At 44.5% G+C, this 12,537-nt stretch overlaps 2 protein-coding genes and 1 pseudogene across 4 annotated transcripts in view; 2 read left to right on the forward strand and 1 right to left on the reverse strand.

Annotated features, from left to right (window-relative positions):
- The window catches only part of LOC137979291 (adipocyte plasma membrane-associated protein-like), a 31,998-nt gene extending 20,935 nt beyond the window's left edge, over positions 1–11,063 (forward strand). For both annotated transcript variants that reach the window (XM_068826529.1, XM_068826530.1), the window contains 4 exons: positions 1,538–1,630; positions 6,364–6,790; positions 9,284–9,464; positions 10,528–11,063. In XM_068826529.1, the coding sequence (XP_068682630.1) occupies positions 1,538–1,630; positions 6,364–6,790; positions 9,284–9,464; positions 10,528–10,563 (737 nt within the window). In that variant the 3' untranslated portion in view covers positions 10,564–11,063. The remainder of the gene's footprint in view (positions 1–1,537; positions 1,631–6,363; positions 6,791–9,283; positions 9,465–10,527) is intronic.
- LOC137978477 (MAM and LDL-receptor class A domain-containing protein 2-like) overlaps positions 1–12,537 on the forward strand; it is a 359,940-nt gene that overhangs the window by 310,018 nt on the left and 37,385 nt on the right. The gene's annotated exons all lie outside the window — the stretch shown is intronic.
- LOC137979807 (uncharacterized) lies at positions 4,138–4,839 on the reverse strand (annotated as a pseudogene).

Raw genomic sequence — 12,537 nt, forward strand, 5'->3', positions numbered from 1 at the left:
GAACGTAGGGTTCGGGAAGTCGCTGCCACCACACCAGTCAGTAAGGTCAGGAAACTGAACACCTAAATCGGTTGCAAGGGCTTTGATGAACTGGAACGTGATCAAAACGATTTCAACTTATCAAAACGAAGCAATAAAAGATGGAGGATATAAAACCAGGCCGTGAGCAAGATGGGCACGCGCATGACAAAATCACGTCAGCTCTGCTGACTGGCGCTGGACAATTATTGTGCCATGTTGGTGTTGAGGCAGGGGATGAAAGTTTAAAATGCAAAGGAATTGTGTTGCCAGATGGTCAGGTGATGAGAGAGGTTGACGAGGATGAGTGTAAGTACTTGGGTGTGTTCACTTGGAGGGTGCAGAGAAGGGGGAGTATTTTAGGAGGGCAAAACTGGTGGCGGGGTCAAAATTGCACATGGTGGGAATTTAATTAGGGCAATAAATGCATGGGCTAAAGGTGTAGTCAGGCACAGTGCTGTGATTTTGGATTGGAGTGATCAGGAACTAAGGGCAATGGATGTGAAGAGGAGGAGGAGGATGATGATGTTTGCAGAGTTCCACAAGAATGGGAGTGTAGCTGGTTGTACATGAAGAGGAAGGATGGTGGGAGGGGATTGATCAGTGTGCATGATTCTGTGAAAGAGGAGGAACTTGGCCTTGTTTGCCAAGGCGAGTGGCAAGTGGATGTTGAAGGTTGTTGGATGTTGCAGGTGGGATAAACAAAGAATGAGTACAAGAGGCTACTGGAGAAGGCAGAGAAGGAGACATTTCGAAAGAAGCGGTTGCATGGGAAGTTTATGAAGGATGTCAGTGAAGTGGCTGATGAGAGGTTATGGTTTGGTGGAGAGGGAGTATCGGAGGAGGCATGATCAGATGGGTTTGAGGGTGTACTGCAAGCTTTGTCATGAGTATGGTGTAAAGTGTGCTGATGTGTGGCATAAAGAGGTTTAGGACGAGGTGAGGGTGTCATAGGATGGAAAAAGGGAGATCTGGTGAAATAGGAGCGTCGAGACAAACACAGAAGGTGGAACATTAGTATTACAGTGGTGGATTGAGCAGCTCACGAGTGGACGGTTGTCAATTTCTTGGTGCCTTGAGATAAGAACTTGGTGACTAAAGAGGATGAGAAAATCACCAACTACTCTCCTGTTGCAAGGGAAATCAAGAAGATGCATTGGGTGTTGACGAAAATTGTGCTATTGGTGGTTGTTTGTTTGGGTGTCTTTGTCTGGTTGGTTCAAGGGTTTTGTGAAAGATCACTTGGGATTTCTGGTGTGGTGGGAGGAACGCAGGGCTCTGCAGTCATTGGGACCACCCTAATCCTCCAGAGGACTCTTAGTCTCTATACCCCAAGCCCGGGGCCAAGGCTAGGCAGTGTTTCTGCCTGCAGAATAGGCCATTTTCAAAAATACCATTATTCAGCTTGATAGGCCTATTGAATACAATCTCCTTGCAGGTTGTTCTTTTCACAGAAGTCATGAATTATTGTTATAATTCTTCATAATAATTATAATTACCGGTATATTTTAATTTCTAGGTATACTTTATTCTGGCTTAGCAGATGGCAGAATTGTCAAACTAGAAGACAACAAAGTCATAGATGTTGTTCAAACTGGCAAGCCACCTTGTGGTGAGTGTGAGCAATAGTAAAATCTAACATCTATCCTATTTGACTAGAAAGGCTTTGTATTATAGAAATGCAATGAGATGATTTTTTCTCATAGCGCAAGCGAGGGTTATCTTTCTATCCCACCCATGAATCACTGCATGTCTTAGGAAGTACTCACTCTGTACACTTTGTGTTTGCCTTTTGAAAAAAGGTCTGTTTCGTGTATTTGTGAGATCAAAGGCAGTATAGAATTCAATAGATAATATTGTACTATTAATTTTTCCAGAATTAAGTGGGATGCCTTGTGTTTAATCCACAAAAAAATGAGAATATTATTCACTAGTTTTCTGTGGGCCACATATATTGAAAAAAACTTCCCTCTTTCTTGACTACAGGCCTTGGGCAGAATTCAAGGTCTCTGGCACAAATTTTCCCATGAATACACACCTCCAGGAGGTAAATAACAGACACTGCTGAATTGTTCAATTAGCTGTCAAAGTGCTGGTTTTGGCTGACTATCAAGTCATATGACAATCACACCATTGCCTTCCTTAAGACAGTGGAGTTGATAACTGAAGGTGATTCAGTCAATGTGATTGAGTCCAGCATTTAAGCCTTCACATTTAATTGATAGTTGGTCATAACCTTGGTCAATGTTTTTATAAAGTCATAGTTCAGTGCAAAAATGAAGTGCTAAATAACATTGCAAAGTCCAGCCCTTAAATGTTGTTTGTCCATCGATACGATGAGGACCATCTGCACATCTTATGGAGGGGTGAAGGTGAAGATAATGATGATGATAAGGGTGATGATGATGCCGATTTTGGAGGACGGCATTGGGCATGTGGAGCGGATGGGATGTGACGAGAAATTCGTTTTCTGTGCGGCCGGGATGATGGAGACAGCGGCTGGTGTGGCGGTGCTTTTCCTGACTTGTCTGTGCTGCTCAGCTGCTGTGGTCCTGTTCGCTTCGCAGGCTTTGACGCCACGCTTGACTTCTCCATGCCACTTGTCTCTGTCTCACTCCAGTCGGTGTGCTCGATCCCAAAGGCCTTGAGGGAGACCTTGAGGGTGTCTTTGAAGCGCTTCTTCTGTCCTCCTTGGGAGCATTTGCCTTCTAAAAGTTCCCCGAACAACATTTTCTTTGGTAGTCGGTGGTCTGCCATGCGAGCCACCTGCCCAGCCCAGCAGAGCTGGGACTGCATCAGAATGGTGTAAATGCTGGGGAGGTCTGTACGGGTGAGGACATCGGTGTCGGGAATCTTTTCCTGCCACTTGATGCCGAGAATCCTCCTAAGGTAGGTGGTGTGGAAGTGTTTCAGCTTCCTTGCATGCCGCTGGTAGACTATCCATGTTTCACAGCGGTAGAGAAGGGTGGTGAGGACTGCAGCTTGGTATACCTTGATCTTGGTTTCGGCTGTGATGCCTCTCCGATTCCAGACCTTTTTGTTGAGTCTGCCAAAAGCGGCACTCGCTTTAGCGAGTCTGGCATTCAGCTCATCGTCTATGATGACGGGTCTCGCGAGGGTACTGCCAAGGTAGGTGAACTTGTCCACCATGTTCATGACTTCAGTCTTCTTGGTGCTGATCGTCAGGCCAAATTTGTTTCAGGCCTCTACGAACTTGTCAACCCTATGCTGCACGTTGGCTTCTGAGGCAGCATTGAGGGTGCAGTCATCACCAAGCAAGAAATCATTGATGGTGCTAACCTTCACCTTGGTTTTTGCTTTGAGCCTCCTGAGGTTGAAGCGTGAGGCGTCTGTGCGGTATTTGATACCAATGCCAACCACCGAATCCCTGAAAGCATGAGACAGCATTGCGGAGAACACGAGACTGAAGAGTGTTGTAGCCAGGAGACAGTGTGACAGGAAATGCTTCTGATGTTTCCCCATTGTCCTGGACATGCGCCAGCATGCCGTCATGAAACTGTCTGACGATGGTGTTGAATTTGTCAGGGTATCCGTACTTTCGCATCACTCTCCAAAGGCCATCTCTACTGACGGAGTCAAAGGCCTTGGTCAGATCGACAAAGGTGGATTACAGGTCAGTATTCTGTTCTTGGCATTTCTCTTGGAGCTGCCTGGCAGTGAACACCATGTCGATAGTCCCACGATCCTTCCGGAAACCACACTGACTTTCTGTTAGGAGTCCTTGCTCAAGATGGTCGTTGAGGCAGTTGAGCAGGACTATGGCCACGATCTTGCCCGCGATAGATAACAGGGAGATTACACGATGGTTGTTGCAAGCTTGGCGGTTTCCTTTCCTTTTGTAGAGGTGGATAATGGACGTGTCCTTGAAGTCTTGCGGCACTGCTTCCTTCTCCCATATGATCTGGATGAGAGTCAGAAGCTTGCCCGTCAGGGCTGTACCACCCTCCTTGAAGATTTCAGCTGGGTTGGAGTCTGATCCAGGAGCTTTACCCGCTGGAGAGCTGACGGGTGGCCTTCCACACCTCTTCCACAGTTGGGACCTGCGGCAGTCTTGCAATGGCATCATCATTGGTGGAGGACGGTCTGTTCAGTATGCCGTCAAAATGTTCGGCCCATCTTTGGAGGATCTTGTCCTTTTCTGTGATAAGCGTGGTGCGGTCTGGACTGAGTAGCCTGCACTGGTGGGGCCGTAGACTTGCTGTAGAAGTTCTTCATGTCGTTCCTGTCTGCAAAGCCTTGGATCTCGTCAGCTTTTGCACTCAGCCAGGAGTCTTGCATCTCATGTATTTTGAGCTGGACAGTGCTGCGGATGCTCCTCAGTTCGTCTTTCTTGACTGTTGATGTTGTGCCCTGGATGTGGGCTAGGTGAGCAGCGCGTTTCTGCTCCAGCATGGGTGTGATATTGGAGTGGTTTTCATCAAACCAATCCTTGTGCTTTCTTGCAGGGGGTCCCAGACACTCCATGGCTCTGTTATACACCATCTCATGGAGAGAGGTCCTTGCTGCTTTGATGTCCGGCTTGTCCAGAGGGATGGCATGCAGCCATTCATCCAAGGTATCAACAAACACTTTCTTTGTCAGGCCGTCTTTCAACTCGGTGATGTTAATTCACTTTGGTGCCTTCTTTCCTTGCGGTCTTCTCTTGGGCTGCACGTGGATGTTGAGCTTGGACACAATGAGACGGTGGTCTGTCCAACATTCTGCACCGCACATGGCCTTGGTGATCCTCACATCCTGCCTGTCCCTCTTTGTGACGATGACATAGTCTATCAGATGCCAGTGCTTTGAGCAGGGGTGCATCCAGGATGTCGTGTTCCGGGTAGGGAGGTGGAAGACAGTGTTGGTGATCAGGAGGTCATGCTTGGCGCAGGTCTGGAGGAGCAAGAGGCTGTTGCTGTTGCACTTGCCTGTCCCATGCTTGCCCAGCACACCTTCCCAGGAGCTGCTGTCACATCCCACTCTTGCGTTGAAGTCACCAAGAATGATGAGCTTGTCAGAAGCTGGAACAGCGGAGATGACAGCATCGAGGTCTTCATAGAACCTGTCTTTGGTCTTGTCTGGGTTGGTCTTGGTGGGTGTATAGGCGATGACGATGGTGGCGAACTTCTTTCCATAGGAGAGGGGGAGTCTCATGGTCGCAAGGCGGTCGTTCACCCCTTTCGGGGCCCAGGCTAGCTTGCTCACGAGAGAGGTTCTGATGGTAAAGGCAACTCCTGCTTCGCGTCTCTCCTCGGGCGCTCGTCCACTCCAGAAGAAGGAGTAGCCTGAACTCCTCTCTGTTAGTTCTCCCTCATCTGTTAGCCTGGTCTCACTGAGGGCGGCAATGTCAATCTTGTATCTGGCGTGTTCATCGGCAATGAGCGCAGTTCCTCTTTGAAGGTCTGTCTGAGTCATCCCGATCAAGTAGCGTGCGGACGTTCCACGTGGCTGTTTTGAAGGGTATAATCTTACTTTTCTTTGTTTTTTGACCACATTGAGGGTCCCTGTCGACAGCGGTGAGCCAGCCAGGAAAGGTGAGGAGTAGGCAATGTTTAGGGCACCTTTTCTAGCCCCTTCCTCATGCCAGGGAGGTGAGCAGTGCTATCCTGAAGAAGGCTGCTCAGACACTCAGATGGCTGCCGGACTCCACTTCTGCTCCAGTCAGTGAAGAACGACCCAATGGCCTGAGTTGCCTGTGTGCAGGTCCATGGCTACGACTGCCAGTGTACCCCACACCTGTCGTTTCGTCACTCACCTGTCGCCACAGGACTTTGGGAGGGTGAAGATGAATGAATGATGCGAGATGAAAGATGAGAGATGATTATTTTGTGCTTGACTTTGTTTAAAGTAAGGTAGGTTTGCGCAGAGCCAGCCTCACCCTCTCGTCTCGACGAGCCTGACCCAGCGGCAAGACAAGGTCAAGACGGCTGGAGACCCGCCAGGATGCAGGAGCTGCCAGAAGGTGATGAGAGTGCCATCCAACTGCCTTCGGGGCCCACACACTGATTTTCTGTCAGGGTTTACTCCCTTAGCGTTTGACCAACCAAGACCACCCTGCAAGGCAACAGGAGACTTGTGGGGGCGGGGTCGTCTGTATTCCGAACAGGCGCTAGCCACAGGTGCTAACCACCTACCACTACAGCTTGCTTCACAGACATAAATTATTTCCAGTTCTTGCTTTTCTAAGCCCGAAAATTTAGACAGTTGTGAATATGTGTGACACAGGCTACCTTCTGTCTTAATGCTTAATACTTTTTTGACCCATTGACTCCTAGGACTGGGACTTATCAATGGGGGTGGTCAGTGGGATAATGAAAGGTAAAAGTTTGTTTCCTTGCATTACAGGCACTCCAGAACTTGAACCAACCTGTGGTCGTCCTTTAGGGATGCGTTTTGACAGATATGGAATCAATCTCATAGTTGCAGATGCTTATTTTGGTTTGCTTGAAGTGAACACAAGAGCCAGAACTGTTAATACACTTGTGCCTCCATCACCAGGTGTAAATGGGAAGCCATTTCCATTTGTTAATGACTTAGACATAGGCCGTGACGGGACCATTTACTTCACTGATTCAAGTACCAAATGGCAGCGACGACAAGTGGCTTATGCAGTGTTTGAACAAGAAGCAAGTGGAAGATTAATGGCATATCATCCAAAAACAGGAGACCTGGAAGTTTTGTTGGAAGGGCTGTACTTTGCTAATGGAGTCCAACTGTCTCCTGAAGGAGACCATCTTCTTGTAGCAGAAACTACATCAGCAAGGATAATTAAGTATGAATACTCACATTTTGTACATAAACTTCAACACTTTTGTTACTATTGTAAACCGTAATATGCTTTTACATAAGTATCCTTTTACTTTAATATATTAATTGTGAAGTAATAAGCAGTTTAAATTAATAGTAAAATACTCTGGCGTTAGACAGAGTAAAGTTTTGCCGGTTTAGGCCGGTTTGGACGCCAAAGGGTTAAAGAACATTTCTATATAAAGTCCAAGGACCAGGTCTTTCGAAAAGACCAATATTTCAAGAAGTCTGTAGCCCCTTTTCTGTCACAAAAACACATCACCAGCCTTCTTTTACTAGTATTCCAGAGATGTCAACTCCTGGAGATCTGGGGTTAATCCCCCCCCCCCCCCCCAATCTAACCTCAACAAAAAAATTGACCAGGTTCCCACAAAATGTCAAATTGCAAGGCACACCTGAAAAAGTGGGCAGAGAGGAATGATTTTCATCTTTTGAACCATATGATTTCTAATCTGCCTAAATTCCCGGGGGTGGTAGCATAACAGCTCCTTCTGTATGGAGGAAAAATCTTAGCCGCCATAGGATTAAAATCCTGTATAAAATTAATACACTCACAAGTTGGCACAGCCAGAAACTTGTGGATTCTGGGGAAATTAAAATTATAATAGCTTACAGCAGAGAAAAGGTGCAAAGTCCCTTTATGCGGGTCAGATTTGGTGACCCATATGGGAGACCGGGAGATTTTTTCAGTCCCGGAACACTCCTGGATAATCCGAGTTGACAGAGAAGGTATTAATTTAAACACGTTCAAAACTTGTTTGATTTCAGATTCAAAATTCTGAAGCTAGCTGCTAGCTAGCTACATGGTTTTCTTGTTAACTTTTTTTTCCGGTCTTTTTTTTGTTACCTGTGCACACAACATGGGTAGCTCCGCCTATTAAAAATATTCAAATTATAACATAGCCTGCTATTTAACAATTATTTCATGAGCCCACGTTGGATACGAGGTGGTAAATAGCCAAAAAAGGGCCAAGTTGGCGATTACCAATCTCGTATCCAACAAGGGGGAATGGAATAATTGTTTTATTAAATTCTCAACCTTCGGTTTTTGCTAAATTTTATTTAAGTTTAAGAAACGATTGGAAAGTGATTTTATGCAGAGCCACATTTGCTGCATTCATTTCCATAATTATAAGGCCTCATGGTTAGTGCGCTCGACTCTGCATCGAGTGGTCCGGGTCGGGACCTGGCTGGGGACATTGTGTTGTGTTTTTGGGCAAGACACTTTACTCTCACGGTGCCTCTCTCCACCCACGTGTATAAATGGGTACCGGCATAATGCTGGGGATAACCCTGCGATGGACTAGCATCCCATCCAGAGGGGAGTATAAATACTCCTAGTCACTTCATGCTACGGAAACCGGAGGTAAGCGCCGGCCTGATGGGCCTTCTGGCTGGTAAGCAGTGACTTTACCAGGTATAATGGCTGGTAAACAAGATGCAGTGAACCAATGAGAAAGCTGGAACTGCATTATTGAGAATTTAATAATTTCTCGTATGTATTTCTAATCACCTCATCTCTGTTGTTCGTCATTTCGCTCTTCATGTCATCAGAAAGCTGGTCAGTGATGACGTTAGCGAGTAATTTAATTTCAGCCAATCAGTATTTTGCATCCAAAATTTGGAAGCAACATTCTAAATTCAAAGGTATGTGTGCAGGCTCTCCCTTTCTCACTCCCCCCACAAAGAGAGAGCCTGCTTGCAGGCTAATTATAACAATAGTTCTTAAACCAGTAATATTGTAGTGTAGAGTGTGCACATTTCAGATATCCTACATTGTGTTGTATATTGTATTGTATTGTATTGATGAGTTAATACATTCACAACGTATCAACTCCAGTGCCAATAATTATTGTCCAACCCATTAGAAATATTGTTTCTAAGGAAAATACCATGCATCATTAAATTTTCTAAAAAGATTCTTGCCTTATGTTGAGGTCATATTAGAGAGCTTTAGATTCTAGGACAAGAACGACTATGAGTATGAGATTTCTCAATGAACAACAGTGAGCGCGCGCTAACCAGCGTCATTTTGGCGGGGAAAACGTGATACCGTCGTCATTTTAGTACGAGGTTTTGCAAGAATGTTGTCGTATCAAAACAAGTCAACAACACGGTAGCAGTTTGGCAATTTTCTATCAGCAAAAAAGGTTAAGTTACCTGCAATAAAAATAACTGAGGAACCTACACTGCTAACAAAGAGTAAGATTAATCGTCCGGGTTATGAATCTTCTCAGAATTTTTGCTAAAACCGGGCAGTCAAATCTCGTACTCATTCTCGTCCTCGTCCTAGAATCTAAAGGTCCCTATTCTCTGTTTGCAAAACGACTTGGAGGGCCTCAGAAACAATATTGTTATTGTTATTATTTTTATGTTTTGCATCAATTTTGAATAATTCATATGAAGTGTAAAGTGTGGACTGAGCATTTAGGTATTTTTTCCCTTTTTGTTTGTGAAGGTATTACATCAAAGGGGAACATGAAGGCAAATGGGAGGTGTTTGCACAAAACTTACCTGGATTGCCAGATAACATACGATTGAGCAGCCGTGGGGGATATTGGGTGGGATTGGCACTGAGCCGAACAGAAATGATTGACCTGTTGGCAAAGTACCCTAGAGCAAAAAACTTCATACTCAAGGTAACTAAAATAATACGATTTTTTATCCCTTGAACTAGAACTTGAGTAGTGCAAGAGGTTTTCCTTTAACTAAGTGCTAATTAAAATAACTTAGCAAAATGCAAGTTGTCCCTTACTGTCTGAAGAAAAAATGGAGTTTTATTTAGCTTGAGAATTAATTTTGAATATACTTAACTGAGCACCTCTACCCTATTTTGTCACATTTGAGAAACACAGTTTGCTTTATAGCCATCACACGAGTCAAATTTAAGTTGTTGTCATTTGGTGCCCAAATTTTGCACAGTGAACTGCAACATCAGTTCTATTACCCTTCCAAATAACGTTGGCAAGACACACTAGTCTTACATTTGCCCCCCTCATCCCCTTACAATCTCAATTTTGCACAAGACTTGCTTTTGGATGAGTTCAATAGACCTTTTTACAGTTATTTGCTTAGTTACCTGGCCTTTAAATGAAAGTGAGGCTGGAGTTGATCCTATTATGACACAGACCTCCCTCCTTTTCTTATGTTCACCCATTCACATCTCAAACGCCATAGGATGCCCCCCCCCCCTCCCATTGACAAGCAGAATCATCTGTTGTTAGACAGAGTAAAATCTATTACAATCACATATAAGTGTCACTCTCAGGGGTCAATGGGGCAATGATGTTGTTTTCTTGCTAATGAGTTGGAATTTGCATTAACTTTTAAAAAACAGTGAGGCTTCTATCAAAACAATGTCAACTTTAGCCTCACTTTCATTCATTGGCCAGGTAACTAAGCACACAAACAGGTATAGCAGTGTTGAGTAAAGCAGCATTTAATAAAGGAGGTGTGGTTAATTGGCATTCTAAGGGATTGGGTATGTAATGAATACACTGAAAGTAAACTACCGGTAATAGGGCTATGTCATCCCGAATCCATGCGCCTGGATTCTTGTACTTGTTTGTATGCCGACATTCCAAGTAGTTATGTGATGTAGACTGTCTATCAACAATCCAGAAATTATTAATTGGTTAAACAAAAAACTGGAAATTTATTCAGATGCTCTCTTTCTTCATAATTATAATCTCAAATTCGCAGGAAGCTAGAAGACAGCAAAGAATGCAATGTGCCTGAAATATCCTGATTGTCGCTTGTTGGATTCAGTGGAAAACTGATTGGTTTTGTTGTAATGAATTCAGTTTGTGACTCTTAAAACTTCAACTCCTTTTTAAGTAAACCCAGCCTTAATTGAGTTGAAAGCAATGTTTGCAAATTAAATATTACATGTAAGTGATCGGGGAATTTGTTCACAATGATACCAATAGCTAGGACCCTTAATTAAACTGGTATATGATTATTACAAGGAGAACAAGTGAGTTTTAAGCAAGTGTATTTACTTGTCAAAAAGATGTTGAAATTAGTTGTTTGGAAGTTATCACATGGTTGTAGATAAGAAGACAAATTAATGCCAGCAAACACTGGTAGAGAAAAGTTATTGAAATCAAAATGCAATCACTACTGTTGCATATTTTACATAGAATTAGTAATTTTTCTTATGTTTTTTAATTTTAAAGTTTAATCTAGAGATTCTTATGTTTATTGTTGTTTAATTTTCACAGAAAAATAAAAGTCACAAAAGTACTTATGCACATCTTATTTTGTGCCATCATTAAGCCAGTACAGATTTCAAAACAGAAAACTTTGACCATAACACATGTTTTTAATCCCCATTTATCCCAGAGCTACATGTCAAATTTGACATAACCTTCACATCCTTGTGTTATTCCTTAACATGCTGTAATGCTACCAACTGCTACTTGAGCTTTGCATAAAACGATTAACGCCGACGTGGGTCGATCGCACTCTCCCTGACCTGCGTCTCACGTCATCGTCACTGGGACGAGTTCTCAAGAGGCACGGGTGACCCGATTCGAGCCCTAAAAAGGCATCGTGCACGCTACACCCGTTCTTAAACGTTTTAATAAAAAAAAATACATTTTACATTTAGTTAAAAAAAAAAAAAGAATCATACATCGGATTCTCAATCGAGCCCATCGTCCAATGCACAGGGGCACGCCTCCAAGCAGATGTGACACTCGGGACAACACCGAAATACGAGTTTTGCACCCGTCGATTCGGGTATGTGACGACCTGTCGACTCGACTACACAGTCGCAAGGATCGCATTCCAACTCGTCACAGGGTACGTTTTCCACTTCCACCATGTGAATCGGGGCGGTCCAGGTGGTGGAAAAGTCCGAAGTGCATGGGCACGCCGTCGTACAATAGCGACATGGGCGAATCACCCGAAACTTGTCGATTCGGGTGGAAACGTACGGGGTCCACCCAACAGGCCAAACCACGGAGGACGACGAGGAATTTGTTTTTGTGACTGCAAAAAAGAAACAATCCTCTCTTAGGAATGAATCTTGTGATAACAGATTAAAAGCTACTGTAATAACGGTCGTAGCAATTCGTACACATGATAATGAAAAAAAACAAAATTATTGAACGGTAAGTCTTTTAAAATGTATTTATGAAATCAAATCCTTGGGCTGGGTCCGGCGAAAATTTTTGACAACCAAAGGTATGGGAAACTGTCGTCGACACACCGAAAAGGCATAGGCCGAACGTGAATGAACTGGAGAGGCTACTACGCTCTGCTTGGTCTTCGTGCGGCAAAACGGGCAATATTGGGAGATTGGGTCTGGGAAATACCCAGGTGGGCCTCATTTTTGTTGGTGGGTAAAGACATCAACACTGCCGTCACTGCGTCGTTTTTGGATGATGCGGGCCACGGCAAATAGTCTTTGGCACATCGTACACTGGTATCCCAGCTTCCTCGTCATCGGATGCACAAATTTCAATGTTCTTCTCGTGCGGCAACACAGACAATATCTTTCCTTGTATTGTAGATCATTGGCGCGAACGTGCCACTGTAGTCCAGCCCGTATTCTTTGATACGGCACACGACACACCGGACAGTCGGACGACTCTCTGAACGATCGCAGCTTCATGTTTTACCGGTTTGCGGTCAACCGACCGCGATGGTTGCGAGCGCACCGATTCCATTCTGTAACGCAGCGTTTCGCTATACCACCTCGGCCCA

Source organism: Montipora foliosa, chromosome 12 (genome assembly GCF_036669935.1).
Source record: "Montipora foliosa isolate CH-2021 chromosome 12, ASM3666993v2, whole genome shotgun sequence".
NCBI classification, from domain to species: domain Eukaryota; kingdom Metazoa; phylum Cnidaria; class Anthozoa; order Scleractinia; family Acroporidae; genus Montipora; species Montipora foliosa.